At 53.9% G+C, this 18515-nt stretch overlaps 7 protein-coding genes across 7 annotated transcripts; 5 read left to right on the forward strand and 2 right to left on the reverse strand.

Moving 5' to 3' along the window:
• Positions 1 to 700: 700 nt before the first annotated feature.
• On the reverse strand, positions 701 to 2051 carry BO70DRAFT_429890 (Aldo/keto reductase; the record flags this gene model as incomplete). Its single annotated transcript, XM_025548107.1, has 3 exons — positions 701 to 952; positions 1008 to 1547; positions 1612 to 2051. The coding sequence occupies 3 exons, from the start codon at positions 2049 to 2051 to the stop codon at positions 913 to 915; spliced, it is 1020 nt and encodes a 339-aa protein (XP_025398733.1). The 3' UTR covers positions 701 to 912.
• Positions 2052 to 2613: 562 nt separating this feature from the next.
• BO70DRAFT_397188 (Zn(II)2Cys6 transcription factor) lies at positions 2614 to 4359 on the forward strand (the record flags this gene model as incomplete). Its single annotated transcript, XM_025546678.1, has 2 exons — positions 2614 to 2681; positions 2733 to 4359. The coding sequence occupies 2 exons, from the start codon at positions 2614 to 2616 to the stop codon at positions 4357 to 4359; spliced, it is 1695 nt and encodes a 564-aa protein (XP_025398734.1).
• Positions 4360 to 5186: 827 nt separating this feature from the next.
• Positions 5187 to 6145, forward strand: BO70DRAFT_397189 (pirin family protein; the record flags this gene model as incomplete). The annotated part of the gene is made up of 2 exons (XM_025546679.1): positions 5187 to 5535; positions 5628 to 6145. 2 exons carry the CDS (start codon positions 5187 to 5189, stop codon positions 6143 to 6145), a joined length of 867 nt encoding a protein of 288 aa, XP_025398735.1.
• Positions 6146 to 8418: 2273 nt separating this feature from the next.
• Positions 8419 to 8866, forward strand: BO70DRAFT_362849 (uncharacterized protein; the record flags this gene model as incomplete). Its single annotated transcript, XM_025543417.1, has 1 exon — positions 8419 to 8866. The coding sequence occupies one exon, from the start codon at positions 8422 to 8424 to the stop codon at positions 8656 to 8658; it is 237 nt and encodes a 78-aa protein (XP_025398736.1). The 3' UTR covers positions 8659 to 8866.
• Positions 8867 to 9760: 894 nt separating this feature from the next.
• Positions 9761 to 11241, forward strand: BO70DRAFT_362850 (NmrA family NAD(P)-binding protein). The gene is made up of 2 exons (XM_025543418.1): positions 9761 to 10424; positions 10497 to 11241. Exons 1-2 carry the CDS (start codon positions 9781 to 9783, stop codon positions 10906 to 10908), a joined length of 1056 nt encoding a protein of 351 aa, XP_025398737.1. The 5' UTR covers positions 9761 to 9780; the 3' UTR covers positions 10909 to 11241.
• A 2509-nt stretch (positions 11242 to 13750) lies between these two features.
• On the forward strand, positions 13751 to 15406 carry BO70DRAFT_362852 (histone chaperone napB). The gene is made up of 3 exons (XM_025543419.1): positions 13751 to 13854; positions 14027 to 14158; positions 14279 to 15406. The coding sequence occupies exons 2-3, from the start codon at positions 14041 to 14043 to the stop codon at positions 15160 to 15162; spliced, it is 1002 nt and encodes a 333-aa protein (XP_025398738.1). The 5' UTR covers positions 13751 to 13854; positions 14027 to 14040; the 3' UTR covers positions 15163 to 15406.
• On the reverse strand, positions 15330 to 17722 carry BO70DRAFT_371764 (SNARE domain protein; the record flags this gene model as incomplete). Its single annotated transcript, XM_025544819.1, has 3 exons — positions 15330 to 15406; positions 15515 to 16158; positions 16818 to 17722. 3 exons carry the CDS (start codon positions 17720 to 17722, stop codon positions 15330 to 15332), a joined length of 1626 nt encoding a protein of 541 aa, XP_025398739.1.
• Positions 17723 to 18515: the final 793 nt, after the last annotated feature.

An 18515-nucleotide genomic window follows, 5' to 3' on the forward strand; every position in this document is an offset into this window, starting at 1 on the left:
CCTTTTATCCAGTGGGGGTTATCTAACGGGCCTAGCTTGAGGCCGTCGATTCACCCGAGCACTGTCCAGCTAAGGGACAGGTTTATATTAAATTTCCAGCCACGACGCGAGTCATTGGCGGATATGACTGATAGGACAAAGGATACGGGAAGACAAACATACATCCGACTCGCCATGTGTCACTCTTCGCAACCATGCCACTGGATTGCGTCTTGATTCCTTTCACTCGTCCAAACCCGTGGTCGGAGGTCGACTGAGCCACCACGGTAATGTTGGTATTCGGGGTCAGATATGTGAAGGTGCGACTTTAATATGGTGTGACGTGGCTTGTAGTTGATGATAGACTGTCAGATGACTGTTTCGAAGTTGCAACTGCCCAATAGTCGACGCATAAATCCATCAATTGTTGGGATTCACACGGTGACTTCTATCCAATCTTGGGGACTTCTGGTCAAGTGACATCCATCCATGTCACTGACGGATATAGTTTTCCAGCTAAGATGACGCTAAAAGGGTTAGTTTGGATATAAGACAGGTATTCTTGAACGCCTACTGATCCGAGACCCGTCCAATCTTACGCGATGAATGGAACATGGGGTGCATGCATAAGCGCGACAGGCTTGACCCCTCTGGGATAGTAATTAATGAGTTTGTTGTCTGTGTAGGTTGTGTGGCATAGATAGAGGATTCCAATCGGTGGGTTCGTCGCTCCGCAGAGAAGAATAGTATGGCAATTATGAATCTAGCAACATGTGTCGAATGATGAAACTTCCTTGCACACTGTGATATTCTCCTCACTGGATAAAAAGGTTGCCTCACAATCCCCTAGCCAGTTAGGTCGGCCTCTTTGCTGAATTGATGCAGAAGCATAGTTAAAGTCACCTCGACTATTACAAAAGTCAGACTTCGGTTTCAAGGAAGCGGAGTGTCAGCAATAATCGCTCTACTCAGCCTAGAGTGCCATGGTCAGCTTGCGTGTCTTTTCAAGACAAGGAATGAAAACTTACATATCCGGATACCGATTTCCATCCAGCTCTGTCTGGTCAATCTTCTCCCGCAGTTTCTTCAACTCCCCTTCAGTGAGAATAATATCCGCAGCCCCGGCATTCTCAACCAAATATTTCACCGACTTCGTGCCCGGGATAGGGATGATATCCGGTCCCTGAGCCAGCAGCCACGCGATCGCTATCTGAGAAGGCGTGCTATTGTGTGCTTCCGCAACCTCTTCTAGCTTCAGCACCAACTCCACAATCTTGGGGAAGTTCTCTTCGGAGAACTTTGGGAAGACCCGCCGGACATCCTGTTCAGGGAGATCAGACAAGGACCTGAACTTTCCGGTCAGAACGCCACGCCCGATGGGGCTGTAGGCAACAACAGCGATTCCAAGCTCCCGACATGTCCGGAGAATATCGGTCTTTGGTGATTCGATGTCAAGGCTAAAGGGACTATATTCGATTTGCATCGCGGTGATCGGGTGGACGGCGTGAGCACGGCGCAGGGTGGCGGCGGACACTTCAGAGAGACCGATATAGCGGATCTTGCCTTGGCTGGAAATCGCGATCAGTATAAAGCACACCATGGGAAGTGCATCGTCCTCCGAAGGAATCTTACTTCTTCAATTCGACCATGGCGTCGATCGTCCGTTCAATCGGAGTCACTCCATCGACACGATGCGAGTAATACAGATCAATTGTCTCCACACCCAGTCGTTTCAGGCTCTTCTCGCAGGCCGATTTGAGATACTCTGGATCTGAGCGGACCGTTTCGACCATCTCGGGACTGTAGTGGAGGGCGCCTTTGGTGGCCAGGAAGATATCGTGACGCTTGCCAGTCTTTTGCAACCACTTGCCGATGAGAGCCTCACTTTCACCGTATACGTCGGCGGTATCCCAGAAGCGTTGGCCAATACTGTAAGCATGGTCCAGCAGGGAGAGGCTTTCTTCCTCAGAAGCTGGCGCGCCGTATGCACCTCCAAGGCTCATGGCACCGAAGCCAACGGAGTTAACCTGGGGACCGTTGCGGCCAAGTGTGCGGAAGGAAGAGATAGACATGATGAGCAGACGGTGGTTTGAAACTTAAGATAGAAGATATCTGATCGTGCTTGATTTCAATGTGTGATGCAGCTTTTTGACCCTGCCATGGTGACTTTATATACTAGCTGAGCAGACCAGCAGACCGGTCGGGAACTGCCCGACTGCATTAGAAATCAATCATGTCTTCAGACCCACAAGAACTCGCCCATAGTTTCTCTCGTCTGGAATATTCCGGGTGAAACTGTGGATCGATGCGATGAGTTTAGATGTTGTTGAAGTCAAGCAAGAAGCCAGTCACTACACGGAAATGCGCTAGTCCCAGAATGGATGGGTGGGTCCATCCCAACCAATGGGCGTACAGATCTTACGAGCGCACCAATCAGCAGAAAGGATCTACGAGCGCACCAATCACCGGAAGGGCGAAGTACTTTCGGCCAGGAAGCAAAGCCGCGCCTCCGTCAGCACTTCATTGCCTGAGCATCTCTTTCAGGGGATCATCCTCTTCCTGGTTGCTGCTCCTCAGATTGTCGTGGGAGGAAGCTGAGGATGCAATCTCCATCTTCCCGAACTGCCCACTAAAATGGAAGCTCCTTTGAAGAAGCGCCGCGCAAGCAAACCCAAAGGCAAGACAGGCTGCCGGACTTGCAAGTAAGTTCGCCAGTCCCTCTGCGTTGAAAGACCCGCTTATCTCCTGCAAAGGGTCCGTCGAGTCAAATGTGACGAGGGTCGACCAGCCTGTACCCGATGCGTTTCCACTGGCCGGGTCTGCGATGGCTACGGCATCTGGGGCGGGGGAGGAAACGCGTTTGGTAGTCGTATACCCAGAGCAGAAGCTCAGCAGACCGCGCTTGTGACTTACAGCACACCAGTGCCAATGGACTATGTCACAGCAGATGAAGGGTCCTACGTCGAGTGGTTCATCCAACACGCCATCTTCAAAATTGGCGGGATGTTTCCTTCTGAGTTCTGGAATAAACTGGTCATCCAGGCTCTTTTTCAGGAGTCGGCTGTGCGCCATGCCGTCTTGGCCTTATCATCCGCCCACCGATACGGGGCGCAGCACCATGACGAGTATCCTTTGAAAAGCGACCGTCCCAGTGAAAACGAGCGATTTACTCTTCGGCACTACAACCGAGCGATTGGCTGTCTGAAGACCGAATTTGGCCGCGAGACTGGGCAACTACAGAGTAAAATGGTTGCCCTTATCACTTGCATGCTGTTTGTGACACTGGAAATGCTCCGGGGTCAATATAAAACAAGCCACACTCACCTACAGCATGGAGTAATGCTGTTGAGAGAGATAAAAGCCCAACGGGATACCTCACGGAATGGAGATCTTATCAAGGCCATGCCACAAACCGCTGCAGATGATATTATGCAAGTCTTTGGCCGACTGGCTATACAGTCTGCTCTATTCGGACAAAGGATACGATACCTGAACCCAGGGGATATTGAACCTGATGACTTGCCCAACAGGTTTCAGTCCGTTGCGCAAGCAAGACGGTATTTGGACGTTCTTCTTGCGCGAACGCAATCTCTGGTTGAGATGTGTCGTCAGATCGAGATAGGCACGGCTATGCTGCATAGCTACGACCAGCTACTCGAACTTCAGGGTTGTCTCGAAGAGGAGTTGGATCTATGGCTTGTGGTCTACAATTCATCCCTCGACACACTCCTGCCTCGTGGATTCTCCCAAGCTCTCTTGGCGTTGAAAATGCTCAAGATATACCACACCATGGCCCTGATCATGGTTGTGACCTGCGTCCCGTGGAATGACCAAGTCGCGTTCGATCTCCAGACAGAAAGGTTCATCCTCATCATCAACGACATCATCTGCGCCTGGCAAGCGGTCAAAGCTGCGTACCCCAAGCTTGCTAGTGGCTCGCTTGGAACAGCTTTTACCATGGACATGGGCTTCATCCCTCCCCTATACTACACCGCACTCAAATGCAGAGTCCCTCGCATTCGAAGACAAGCAATCAGGCTACTTCGAATGGCTCCCCACCGTGAAGGTGTATGGTCGAGCTCCCTCACATCCAGAATCGCCGAGGAGGTTATAGCAGTTGAAGAGCGAAAAGTTGACGCAACCCTTCGGTCGGAGGATAGCTTCGATGCTCTCAGCGTGCCAGAAGAGAGCGAATTGGAGATGAAGTTACTACCTCACCTTTCCCGGATCTCCGATGTACGTGTCAATTTACCCGATGAACCGACTGGGAACGTCACTCTGTCTCTTTGGCAAATTCAGGACGGTAATTGTTGCAAGGTGCATGAGAAGGTGTTCGCTATGGGAGAACAAGCTGTTCCCGGCACTCGCTGCGTACCTTGAAGCTGCATCGTGACTAGTAGGGCTGTAGCCTTAGCGCCACAGGACCCTGAGGACCTTGAGGGCTGAGGAAGTGTCGGCGAGGCAGTCCAGACCACAGTATCCGGACGGCGACGGCAACACGAGCAGTGCAGCACCCACCACTCTTGGACTTGAAAAACACCCAAGGATCTGCCCAGCAAAGTCGGTATGCGATCGCATCAACCGTTTTGTCGTTGCACAACAATAGCTCTATAATTAATATCGACTGACCAAGCCCCAGAGCTCAGCCAGCATGCCGTGATGTATGACGTCATCACTCCGGATTAACGGAATTAAAGCCACAACGTGTCAACCAATCACAGCGACCCCGATAATCAGATTCGATCTGACCGATCATTGACAAACCCTTCGCTCAGCAATCCGCACCGCCGAGATGCGCCTCAACGATTCCACCACACATTCCTAAACATTCCAATCCAATCAGAATCACGGGATCCCTTAGAACATGCTCAGCCAACGATTTGCAACCCACAAGCCCCATCCATCCGCCGAGTCGGACCGACCCCCCATTGCGAAATGCGACTTAGTCAGGTCTTACCCCATGCTTACGGATCCCCGCCGCGCCAAGCCCGACCCGGAGAACCGCAAGACTATAAAGGGCGATCCGGGATCTAGACAAACGAGGTGAACTCCTTGAAATGCAGACATCACTACGAGCGCGACTTCCGTCTTACACGACACTTTTCTTCTTTCTCCTCCCGCTTCTACTTCTCTTCATCAAGGCAATTATCCCCACACTCACCACCGAAACCACCACCACAACCACTCCAGCAGAAATTAGAACAAACATGTCCAAACCCCTCACCCACGCCACCATCGTAGCCCGCCGCTCCAGCGAGCGCGGCTACGCCGAACACGGCGGCTGGCTCAAGAGCTTCCACACATTCAGCTTTGCAAACTACTACGACCACCGATTCACCAACTTCGGGAGCCTGCGCGTGCTGAACGAGGACCGAGTGTCGGCGAAGAACGGCTTCCCGACGCACCCGCACCGCGACGCCGAGATCTTCAGCTACATTCTGAATGGCGAACTCACACACCGCGATAGCATGATCAAGAAGGGCGGGGAGGGCGCACAGGGAAAGGACTTTTTCAGAATGAAGAGGGGGGATGTGCAGTTTACGACGGGGGGGACGGGTATGTATTCATCCATCCTCACCCTCATTTACCATGATTTGATGGGGGAAATCTATATGTATAGAGTATATATATACTAACGTAAGTCCCAGGAATCGCGCACTCCGAAATCAACGAATCGCCCAAACCCGTCCACTTCCTACAAATCTGGGCCCTACCGTGGAAAACCAGCCTGAAGCCACAATACCACACGCGCACGTTCTCGGAAGAAGCGAAACGCGCGAACTTCCTCCCCATCCTGTCCCCCCTTGCCGCGGGCCCGGACGCCACCCCCGCCGAAGAAGACGCCGCGGTGCCCAAAATCCCCGAGACGATCCCGATCCACGCGGACTTTGTGATGGGGGCGGGGATCATCGCGCCGGAGAAGACGTTCGGGTGGGCGGTAGGCGGCGGGGAGGGCATTGTGGGGAAGACGCGCAAGCGCAATGTGTATGTGCATGTGCCGATGACGAAGAATGGGAGGGCCAGTGTTAGGATTGATGGGCGAGAGGAGATGGTGTTGGAGGAGGGGGATGGGGCGTTTGTGTCCGGGGTGAATGTCGGGGATGTGTTGAGGGTGGAGAGTTTGGGCGAGGTGGATGCTGAGGTGGTGGTTTTGGATAGTGATTAGGTGGTTATCTGGTACTAGTCCTGGTGCTTTTGGGGGGGGGTTGTTGGGTGTTTGGATGGAAAAGAAAATGTGGGAGGTGTTAGGGTTGGGGTTGGGGTTTGGGTTGCTTTTTTGTATGGTGTTTATTTAGTGGTTTTTGTATTGGGGTAATTGGTATTATGATTGTTATATTTGAATGAGATTGATTGTTTTCTGTGTGTGTGTGTGTGTGTGTGTGTACTGGTGCTGGTGTATATTGCGGGGAAGGGAAAAGTGTTGCAAGAAGCAAGAATGAACGATATTAGCTTCTATAAAGATAGCTACCCCGTGTAGTGCAGACTGGGACAGTACTACCGGCACATTTATATTTGCATGTCTGTGTTTTGTCATTCAATTCTGTGCGAAGAGGCTTGCTTGAAATACTTGAGCAGAGCCTACCTCGGTAGTAGGGGCAGCAACAGCAGAAGTAGCAGGGCAGAGCAGAACAGAGCAGAGCAGAGCAGCAGGAAGAATACTCCGTCCAACTCCGCGGAAATGTCTCACCGGGGCTGCACGATCCTCGGCCATGCAGGCCGGTCATGCACGTCGGATGGAAGGAGGGGAGGGGGGGGGGGGGGGGGGAGACGGAGGACGAACAGCCAACCCCGCTTTGAGTGCTACACTACGACTATCTCGCACTAGGCAGGTCAGCGATATTGCGCCATGCTCGCTGTGCCGGCGAGATGACTAGTAGGGGGATGGGCTAGTACACTCCCAGGACCTTCCCTATCCGGACACAGGAGGGCGCCAGGAGCAGCCATGAACAGGCACACCTGACCTGGTCCAACCGCGATGGCTTGACCGATGGGTCATGGATCATGGCGATGCTGAGCCTGAATGAATGCCGACGATGACGATGAGGCGGACCAACTAACCACCACAATGAGAATGCCAGAAGCTATCTATCTATCTATCTATCTATCTAGCTCGCTAGCTAGCTGATCTCACCACGCGACGGCGCTCCGTTCAGCCAGCCTATCCGTCACCTCCCCTCCCCTCGGGCCCTCCAAGGTCGATAAGGTATCTGCTAACCGCGACTACCCAGCAGAACCTCCGTCGAAGGGGGGGGAGAAGATGACGTGATTCCGTGAAGGCATGTACCTGAAAAAAGAACCTTCTCCGGTTTAGAGCGGCCGGAAAGTCGAGGATAGCCCATCCGACGCCGAGGGGCCCCAGAGATAGACGGGCAGCAGCCGTTGACTGGGCCCGCTTGGCAGCCGCGTGAGAATCTACGGCGCACGGATTGGCCGACAAGAAGGATTTGGCCGATGGGTCGCGAGAGCAACGTGGGCTGGTCGAGGGGGGTTGGTGGTGGTGCTGGAGGCACTAGTAGTGCTTGGGTGGAGTGTGGATAGCTGAGGGTGAGGGTGAGGGTGAGGGAGGGTGAGCAACACAGGCAACACAGGCAACACAACGTGAGTGAGTCTGTGAGGTGACCGAGAGAGAGGGAAGTGCGAAGGGAGAAGATATGTTGAATTTGTCTGTGCCCGCCAGTCGATCAGTGGGCGGCTGCTCATCCCCGCCCGCCCCCTCATTGGCCGGGCACTGCCGGGATCGGACGGCCTCTTGATGGACCGTCCATCCCAAACGGGAATGTCGGATGGCTTCATCTCTCAAGCGCAAGATGAGACTCGCCCACGGGGCAATTCAAGTCCTGCAATAGGTACTGAGCCCTTCAGGTTTGCCTGAAGAGGCCCTCCTGATACCATCATCCATCCAGCGTCATTCCTGTGTCGTGGTGGACAAATGCCAGGCCTCCACCTCGACTGCATCCCCAGTTACGTAAAGAAAAGCCGAAAAGCTGGTCCATGGCCACCACCAAACAGGGGATCGGGGATCCCTCCCTCCCTCCTCCCCTCCCCCAAATCCAAGGTCCCGCTTGAGCCCAGGGAATTCTGCGCCAGTTGCCTCATCTGCCGAGCTGGGCTGTCATCCCCGGGTTTGGCGAGGGTGGGCGACACGACACGCACTATGGAAAAGGCAGGGAATCCCACAGAAGAAAAACACACCCGTCCAGGCACGGCCGTGAGAGTACCTTGGAAATCGCCGCGTCGTCCAGACTTGACAATCTGATCTGGCCTGGCATTCTTCAATCACCGCCGATGACTGTTTCCCATTACTCGATATAAACCACATCGGGAACCACATCGGAACAGACCCCCCCCCCCCCCCATCACGGGACCCAGGTGACCAGGATTTTTTTCCCTCCCTTTTTTTTTTTCTCCCATCTGTAGAAGGAGTCAAGAAATAATTCACGCATGGATACTCTTGTTCCGCCCGCTAGTTTTTTTTCTCAAGAGGCACCCCAGACGATCCCAATCCAGACCAGTCCGCCGTCGTCGTTGGCTCCTCAGGTCCCCGTTGCCCGCAGCACACAGACCGCAGTTACTTATAGTGACTCCTTGCCCAGGCCCATCGTCGTAGGCGAGCTCCTAGACTCGATTATTGTTGTTGTTGAAATTCCGAAGACAATTCCAATTGCAGTTCAGATTTGAGAGCAGATCCGACAGCTTGATATCCTGTTGTGTAGCATCAGGGTTCTCCTTCCCTCTAGATACTATATATTATATACCTACCTTCTGGTCCTCGTCCTCCATCTGATAGAGAGCGGTTACAGAACAACCCTGACCCCAACAGGGCTGATTGCTGATTAGGGTCTGTGTGGGTGCGAATCTCGGAACCAAGCACTGGGCCCAATCCACGTCCTTTTTTTTTTTTTTTTTTCTTTTCTAATATTATTATTTTGATTATCTTCCTTGCTTTTCTAATTTTGGTTTAATTTTTAATTTTCTATTTTTTTTTTCTGTCGGCCGGTCCTTCTGCACTGGGCCCAACTGGCCCGTTTGGCACGGAAATCCGTCCCCTGCGTGAGGTCATTTTTCTCTCGCCTGGCGCCAGACCGGACCTGGGGTGTCCACTTGTCGGCCTCGTTGGAGTAGCCGGCGATTCTTATTATTCATATTATCCTCACGACCAGCCATCTTAACTAACAAAAAATCACCCAAAACTGCCCCCCTTGGCGACGCTGCCCGGCTGTGTCGGTCTGGAAGTTGGAGCACCGAATCGCGAATCGCTCACCATCGCCCGCATCTCCAACAGGACCACCATCTCTCTCTCTACCTACCTACTTACTTACTTTTACTTCGCTTTTTACCTTTGGCTTTCCCTCCTCGCGTGCCCAACAGCTCTTTCGGTCTCTCTTATCGATCCACTCGCACCATCGATTTCCTCGATTGCGGCATTATCGAATCACGTCTTCCCCCGGATCAGAATTATATAACAGAACCTCCGCCAAACTGATTGCCTCTACCCCACCGACTACTACTACCACCACCACCACTACTACACTATCTGCAACATACCACTCCCGGGAACCGAACGGTTGGACCTCGCGACCACCTGACCCAACTCCAGGTCTGATCGGACCGCTGTCGGCTCCATTGGTCTGCCCGACCTATCCAGTGCTCGACCGCTGCTCGTCCTCCTTCTCTCTCCTTCCCTACCCCGCATCTTTTTCCTCTCCCTCTCTCCCACCCGCGGAGATTTTCTCTCGTGCCCGCAATTCCCCTTCCCCTCTTCCCCCCCCCCCCCCCCCCAAATACCCCCCGCTACAACTCATGACACAACAAAGAAAGACCATTGCCGTGGTCAACGCCACGGGCCGCCAGGCAGCGTCTCTGATCCGCGTCGCTGCCGCCGTCGGACACAATGTGCGCGCCCAGATCCACTCCCTCAAGGGCCTCATCGCGGAGGAGCTGCAAAATATCCCCAATGTCACCCTGTTCCAGGGCCCTCTGCTGGGCAACACCGCTCTGATGGACTCCCTCTTCGAAGGCGCCAACCTGGCCTTCATCAACACAACCTCACAATCCGGGGACGAGGTCGCGATCGGACGCGCCCTGGCCGACGCCGCCAAACGAGCCGGAACCATCCAGCACTACGTCTACAGCAGCATGCCCGACCACTCCGTACATGGCCCCTGGCCCCCCGTGCCCCTATGGGCCCCCAAATTTACCGTCGAGAACTACGTGCGCCAGCTCGGCCTGCCGTCGACCTTCGTCTACGCGGGAATCTACAACAACAACTTCACGAGTCTACCATACCCGCTCTTCCAGATGGAGTACATGCCGGACGGGAGTTTCGAGTGGCATGCTCCGTTTGACCCGGACATTCCCCTGCCCTGGTTGGACGCCGAGCACGACGTAGGACCAGCGCTGCTACAGATTTTCAAGGACGGGCCTAAGAAGTGGAACGGTCATCGGTACGTTTTTTTTTTTTTTTTTTTCTGTCGGGTGTGACATGACATGTACTAAACTCCCCCTCCCTCCTGCAGGATCGCGCTCACGTTCGAGACCCTCTCCCCGAACCAGGTGTGTGCGGCATTTTCGCGCGCGCTCGGCCGTCCGTGCCACTACGTGCGCGTCCCCAGGATCGAAGTCAAAGTCAACATCCCGCCCGGATACCGAGAACAGCTGGAGGCGTTGGAGATGGTGTTCGGTAACGACGCGCCTTACTTCCCGCAGCCCGAATTCTCGCGGCCGGCGGCCGGCTCGCCCAAGGGTCTGGGCCCCGCCAATGGCAAGGGCGCGGGCGCCGGAATGATGCAGGGTCCCGGAGGCGTGATCTCGCTCCGTGTCACGGACGAGGCGCGACATCTGTGGTCCGGCTGGCGAGACATGGAGGAGTACGCGCGTGAGGTCTTTCCCGTCGAAGAGGAAGCCAACGGATTGGACTGGATGCTGTGATGGGCTGCTGCTGCTGCTACTGCTGGGTCAGGTCACATTGCCTTGTCTGCTCGTTTGTCGGTGAGCGACGGAGCGCCGCTGCGCCGCTCCTTTTCCACCCTCTCATCATCTCATCACCTGAGCGATGGCGCGATTGGCTCGATAGGGAGGTTACATTGCCTGAGCGCTGGCGTGACCGGCCGATGTCGGTCAACATCAGGGTCGGGGTCGGTCACGCAGTACCCTCCCTCGCTCGCTCGGACCACGCGCATTCTGTCTGTCCTGGTTTATTTTTATAAACTCCTTGTCTCTTTTTTTTTTTTTTTTTTCTTTTTTTTTCTGTGGCTTTTTTTTCATGCATTACTGGCGAAACAGGCCTGGGTCTTATCTTTGGGGGAAGAAAAAAATTATACCATAATGGGCAAGACGAAGGAGTGAAGTGTGTGTGTGTGTGTGCGTGTGTGTGTGTCACGATGATGGGGCCCCATTGCATCTCGCATCGCATCTCATCTCATCTCATTTGCAACCGCGCGGAAAAAGTTTTTCATTTTCTTTATATTAATGGGTTCACGAAATATGCAGGCATGATGATGGACATGTCGGATTGGAGGCCAATCCGCCAAAAGTTTCTACTCTTTTTTCTCTCTCATTTTCCATTTCATTTTCTTTTTTGATTATGCTATTGTTGTTATTGAATACCTAGGTTTCACCTCTTTTTTTTCTTCTTATCTTTCCGGTTCGGATTGATTTGATTATTCTATTCCCCTCGGGTGTCTCTTGCGTCTTGAGCACCGACGGCAGTTTGTTGATTGACTGATTGATTGTGGTTGTGGTTGAGGTTGTGGTGGATTGTCGATTGCGGATTAATTAATAAATTGATTAATCTGATGTGCTGTGATCTGATCTGATGTAATTGCCTCGGACAGGAAATAATATGATAGGATGGCATAGCATAGCATAGCACAGGATAGGATAGGATAGACTAGGCTAGCCAGATCTCAATTCCGAGGAACCAATGTTCATCCATCTACCTACCCTTCTACCCATCTACCTACCAACCTACCAACCTTACTTCCCCGAACCAAGGACCAAGTACCTACCCCCAAGAACTGAAAAAACAACCAAAACCATGATAAGAACGAACGGACCAATCAACCACTCACTCACTACCCATCTAGTCTACTCTACTCTATTCTAGCTACGGAGTACTCACCTGCAGAACCCCCCAACAAACAACTACCTTAGGTACAAGTACAAGAAGCTACTACGTAGCATCCCCACACCCACACCCAACCAGCTGATCTGGTCAACAACGGTCCAGCTGCTCCGTACTCCGCTCCGTACAATAATGTACATACCTTGCCTACCTAGATAGTATCTCCGCATCCGGCCTCGATCCGATAAGGTAAGAAGGTAAGGTGAAGTAAGGTACGGTAAGGTATAAAGCCCGCCCCGACAAAGCCTAATCCGGCTGATATCCTAGCATTCGCCACTGATAAGCTGTAGCAGCAGCAGCAGCAGCAACAATAACAGCAATAGCACCAGCAACAGCAGATCGCAGGTCCGGAAAAAGCAACGAACGGCCGGAATGGTCTAGCCTGGCCCATCCAATCCATTCATTCTTGTTGCTTGCTTGGCTTACTCCGGTTTGTACGGTGGCGGTTTACCTATCTGACAGGCTACGGAGTACTAATTACCTAGGTATGGAGTATGGAGAACCTCGGCTGAAGATGGTAGAAGATTCGTTGGGAGTCGGGATGGAGTATACTATACCGGAGTGAGCCGGGACTGTGGCCTTTTTTTTGGTACTATGGGGTTGGGGTAGGGAGGTAGGTAGGTATGGGGTATGGGGCTAGCTAGGGAGGGATGTAGATAGTGGCAAATAAGACGGTAGGTTTGCCGCTGGAGCCCATTATTATCCCGTCCTATTACTCTTGTTCTTGGTCGGATTCATTATTAGTATTCTGTTGGGGGATGCTGTACTACCTACACACTACACTCGGTACATTTGTCATTACATTGGTGTTTAGTTGGGGTTGGGAATGATCGAATTGATATAGACAGGAGGGGTGTTAATTAATACCAAGGAATAGGATACGGGGAATACTTCCCCCCCCTTTGTCAGTGTCTTCAACCTATTTCTCTGTGCTCCGTACAGGTTTCTTAAACGTACGTGAGTATCCAAGGGAAAACACTGCCCTCCCCGTCCCCCTCCCCCTCCCCGCGGGCTCTCCACCATAAAAGAAAGCCTGAGGCTCGAGCTCGACACGCCAGCCCACTTATCTACCTATCTAACGCTCTAAATATAGTACCCGCTTAGTCACTCTCTCAAACTCTAACTAGTTACTTACTAGAACATATTGGTACAAGTCCGAATACTGACACTAACTGACTCTGTCAAGCCAAACACGTGACTAAATATTTTGTGTGAATACCTCAGGCCTCAACACAACGCCCGTCCAGTCCAGACGAAAAAAAAGGCGGTCAGCGTCAGCACAGACTCGAAGCTCGGCACACCCACCACCAGCACCAGTAGCCAAGCACCAACCCAGAAGGCAAGCAACCCCGAGCAACCTCCACTAGACTACCGTCCCTACCGTCCCTACCGTCCCTACCGTCCCTACCGTCCCTACCAGTCCCTACCAGTCCTACATTACATAGCCAGCCAACGCAACCCAACCCGTCCGCGCACACGCGCCCCCTCCGTAATTGCGACATCCCGCGCCCAGCGCCCGGCCTTTACCTAGCTTTCTAATCCTTCGGCTCCAAGACTCTTAGACTCTTGGTGGTTAGCTCTTCTCTTCTCTTCTCTTACCTTAGTAACTCAACCTACGGAGTACGACTTAACCTTTTCTGAAACCGAAAAAAAAAAAAAAAATTTCCATCCTCCTCCCAATATCATCCCCATCTCAATCATCACATCACCTCGCATCTCTTCCTATTTTCCCAAATCCATCCTTTTCATATGTAAGTCACAGTTTAGACCACGCCGACACCGACACATGCACAGCCTGAACAAAGTCGCAAGTCTCGGGCGCACAGCACAGCACATTCGTCTATCTATCTATCTATCTATCTGATCGTGCAACTGAAACTGAAACTGAAACTGAAACTGACAATTAGTTGCGTTGATTGATAGTTACTATACATACCATGGCCGCACCCCCCACTTCGTTGTTGGAGCGCATTCAGCGGCCGGAGGTGAGCAAGGAGACGGCGAAGAAGATCGCGTTGGTTGAGCAGCAGTTTATTCGCGCCGAGGTCGAGCAGTGTATGTTCCTTGTTTTTCCCCTCCCTCTGTCTTTTCTTATTTTGTTGGAGGGTCTACGAATGAGATGGATAGTCGGGTGTACAATGAGTTTTTGGGGGAAAAATGTCTAATCTATCGCAGTGCGCCAGTCCACCCGTCTCCTGCAGCCCCTCTTCGAGAAGCGCAGCGAGGTGATCAACGAGCCCGATGTGCGCGATATCTTCTGGACCCGCGTGTTCCTGAACGCGCCCGCCGAGATCGAGGAGTACATTACGCTGCCGGACGCGACCATTCTGGCCTCCACGCTGACGAACCTGACCGTGGAGCGGTTCGAGATCGACGCCCAGGGCCAGGGCGAGCCCCGCAGCTTCCGCGTCACTTTTGAGTTCCGCACCGGCGACGAGAACCCCTACTTCACCAACGAGAAGCTCGTCAAGGAGTTCTACTGGCGCAAGCAGGTTCTCACCACCACCCAGGGCCACAAGCGCACCTGGGACGGTCTGGTCTCGGAGCCCGTTCGCATCAACTGGAAGGAGGGTCAGGATCCCACCAACGGTCTGCTCGACCTGGCTTGCGACCTGGCTGAGGCGGAGAAGAAGGGTGGAGAGCGCCAGAAGCTGCCCGAGTTCACCAAGCTCGTCGAGAAGAAGGAGGAGCTGGAGGCTGCCGCTGAGCATGACCACGACCACGACGATGATGAGGACCACGAGTGTGGAGGCCCCGAGGACAGCATGAGCTTCTTCTCGTTCTTCGGATACCGTGGCAGCGATGTCACCGCCGAGCAGTCCAAGGTCGCGACCAAGGAGGATGAGGAGAAGTTCCAGAAGCTCCTGAAGGGCGAGTTGGTTGAGGAGGACGAGGACGACGACTCGGATGATGACGACGTCGAGGATGACTTTGATGACATCGAGATCTTCCCTCCCGGTGAGGAGCTCGCCATCGCCATCGCCGAGGACCTCTGGCCCAACGCTCTCAAGTACTATGGTGAGTACCGCGACCGTCACATTTCAATAATGCCATACTGACTTGACTGTCCAGTCACGGACCAATCCGCCGAGGGACTCGACTTCGACGACAGCGAGCTCGAATTCGACGGCGACGAGGAGGAGGCCCCCCTCTCAAGCGCACCAAGGTCTAAGCCCGCAACCACCAAGTCTTGAATAACGCAATTGTATCCATATGTTTCCATGTCTTAAAGAACAATGAGCAGGATGAGGAGGAGCACCAAAACGAATATCAGGACGGCGATGCAAAACGACGACATTGTATCTAGTAATGATAATCAGTCAGTTTCAGTTTCAGTTTCGATACCACCGAAGCCCAATGAGTGAAAGATAGCGTAACCCCTTCGAACAAAAAGTAAGAAAGAAAACTTACCCTCATTCTTCCGAATAATATACTTCAACTTGGACATCCCACTCTGCAACTTCCCCCCAACCCGCTCCGCAAGTGTATCCACCTCATCAATAATAACGGCCTGCTCCTCCAACTCCCTCCCCATATCATCTGCCTGCTGTCGTAGATTCCCCACCGTGCGAAACACCCCATCCAGCTGCTCGTCCTGCTCGTGCATCAACTCCATCTGTCTCTGCTGCTCCATCGCCGCATAATAATCCCCTCCAGCATCCGGCGACAACAACCCATCATGATCATCGTCGAAATCCGCCGGATTCGGCAAACCCCCATTACCATGACCATTAGTATTAGTATTCGTGGTAGAATTGTTCACCGCCCTCAACAGCTCCAACCGCATCTTCTCGACCTCCGCCCCGACATCGTTGACGAGACTGCGTCGACGCTGCACCTCCTCGAGCTCGAGACCAAATCGGTACGGATCTTGTTCGATGGCGCGCACGCTTTCCACGAGGTCGTCGAGGTCGGCGGTTAGGTCGGTTAGCGTCGTTTCGAGCTCCGAGCGCGCTTGTTGCAGTTCGGGGTTGTTGGGCGTTTTGGCCAGCGAGCGGATCCGGAGGTATGAGGAGAAGAGGGGGCGGGTGGTTTGCAGGGTGGAGAGGACGTCGCTGGTTGATTGATGGGGTTGGTTAGCTGGGGGTGTGCGTTTCAGGGGTGGGTGGGTGGGTGTGCCTGGTGGTGATGGTATGGTGGTGGTGATGGTATGGTGGTGGTGATGGTATGGTGGTGGTGATGGTATGGTGGTGGTGTGGTGTGGTGGTGGTTCAGGGGAGCATGGGCTTGAACTTACGCTTGGACTTGCAGGAAGGGGTCGGAGTCGGAGTTGTCCATGGTGAGGGTGTGGGTGTAGAATTAGGGGTGTATGCGTAGGTCATGTAGATGGAGGTGTAGGAGGGACGTGGTTGATGGGGTGGGAGTTGTGGATGGGTGGTGGTGGTATTGGTGTTGTTGGGAGATGTTACGGATGGAGATGGAGATGGAGATGGAGTGGCTGGGCGGTCGGGAAGGCGGCAGGCGCGACTCCGGATGGATGGGCTTATCAGATGGCTTGGCTACGGTGCACTAGTCGATAACACTACTGTTAGTATGGACAATATGGTAAAGTAGATAGTAGATGTATGTAGCAGTGTAACGCATTATGATGACATTCTTGCTAACTTCAACCAGTGAAATTACCGTCCACAGAATGATTCCAGCTCATCCAATAACCGTGGTAAACACCCCCATGGTAAACGCACGATGAAGCCCGACGTGTCGCTGACTCCACATCTCGCGCAGGTATCGCTCCGCCGCTCGATTAAACTCTCGCCCTCGGGCATCAATCAGTGCAGGCTTCACGCTCCAGCTCCTGACGCGCCGCTTGCAGTCGCAGTCCTGGCAGCCCAGGTCGGGGACGTTCTTCCACGCCTTCCAGTAGTTGTCCAGCGGGTCTGAGAAACGGCATTTCCTAACACCGCAATCAGTAGCTTTCACATCCAGGTCGCAGCACTCGTTCTGAGGACTCAGGAACAGTTTGGCCAGCGACCGCGGCGGCTGCTTCAGCAGAAACCATGAGATGACGCTGTATTCGTTCTTGGCGTCCCGGTGCCAGTCCTTGGGCCCGTGTCGCAGGAGCATCCGCTCCATCAGCTCCCGCAGCATCCGCAGTGAGGCGTGGAAGTCGATCTCCGTCTGCTCGTCCAGCCATCCTCGGAACTCCAGCCGTCGCCTGCCAATGTCCGCCTCCACGTACCCCCATTTCAACACCGTGTACACGTGATTGGTGTAGTCTTCAAACGACATCAGCTGCTTTCGATGTTGCGGCAGGTCGTCGTACTCGTCCAACATCTTGCCCAGAACAAACAGCCGCCCGCTGACGACCGGAGTCATGGGTTTCCGGCGCGGCTTGAGTCGCTCGGTGTCGCGGGCAATATCCGCCATGTGAAATAGAACGAGTAGCCCGCGTTCCAGTCGCTGGGCCAGTCGTAACTCCGCGTCAAAGTCCATCTCCGGGTTTCCGTCGTCGCAGAAGGGACCCCACACCGACGGGACAATATGTCGCGACAGGTCCCGGGCGATGTTGTGGCGCTGGAAGAACCTCACCAGGGAGTGCACCGTCAGGGCGCTCTGCTCGCCCGTCCAGGGGTTCAGGGTCAGGATGGGGTCGAAGGCGCCGACGCCATGGTAGCGCATGAACCAGCCGCAGATGTGCGGTTCGAGCAGCTTGACCGTGGCGTAGGTGGCGCGGTTCAGACAGCAGAGCGTCAGGACGGTGCGCATCTCGCCATTGATGATGATCTGGAAGAGCACGTCGGCGACGAAGCCGAAGGGCACGGCTTCCCGCCTCGACGATGGGGTCAACATCTGCTTGACGAGGCGGATCAGTACCGGATATCTCTTTCGCATCTGCTGCGGAGCGCTAGCTGCGCTGCTCATCGACTTGTTCCGGAAGATCATCCCGACTTACCGTGGTTCGGCGCAGGGCTTACCGGTCGACTGGGCGCGGTATCCAGAGGGCCAGGCGTGACATCGGCTGCTTTAATACCCGGCCAGAAGGATTCGTTGGATTCCCTTTTCTTGGCAGTAAGGGGAGGTATTGCCGTTTGGCAGGTCTCGAACGGGTTGAGGGGGGGGGGATGATACGTAGACGGTGTGACGCGTTGGCAGATTCTCAGTTGGGTGCTTGGCTGCAGCGGTGCATACCGGACGGCTGGCTAGAGTGTGGATGAATACGCAGGATGCAGGCTGGGGGCAGACTGGCAGGACGCTGACTGGCGGAGGGGGTTGACCTGGGCCCTTATATAATACGTGGTACCATCTCCTCACGGGGGGGACAGACAACGGACGGGGTGATCTGATGGGCGAGGGCAGCAGGCACTGACCACGTTACCGGGCATCAGGCAATATATTGGCGTGAAGGGGGAACGAGCGAGGGAACGAGGGACGAGCATGGACTGCCAGCGCAGTCTGGCCGGGTGTTTGCCTC

Source organism: Aspergillus heteromorphus (genome assembly GCF_003184545.1).
Source record: "Aspergillus heteromorphus CBS 117.55 chromosome Unknown BO70scaffold_15, whole genome shotgun sequence".
In the NCBI taxonomy this organism is placed as follows: Eukaryota; Fungi; Ascomycota; class Eurotiomycetes; order Eurotiales; family Aspergillaceae; genus Aspergillus; species Aspergillus heteromorphus.

Coding starts and splice junctions, on each gene's coding strand:
- BO70DRAFT_362850 (XM_025543418.1), top strand. CDS start 9,781: ATGACACAACAAAGAAAGACCATTGCCGTGGTCAACGCCACGGGCCGC. Junction 10,425..10,496: donor AAGAAGTGGAACGGTCATCG/GTACGTTTTTTT, acceptor TCCCTCCTGCAG/GATCGCGCTCACGTTCGAGA.
- BO70DRAFT_362852 (XM_025543419.1), top strand. CDS start 14,041: ATGGCCGCACCCCCCACTTCGTTGTTGGAGCGCATTCAGCGGCCGGAG. Junction 14,159..14,278: donor TCGCGCCGAGGTCGAGCAGT/GTATGTTCCTTG, acceptor AATCTATCGCAG/TGCGCCAGTCCACCCGTCTC.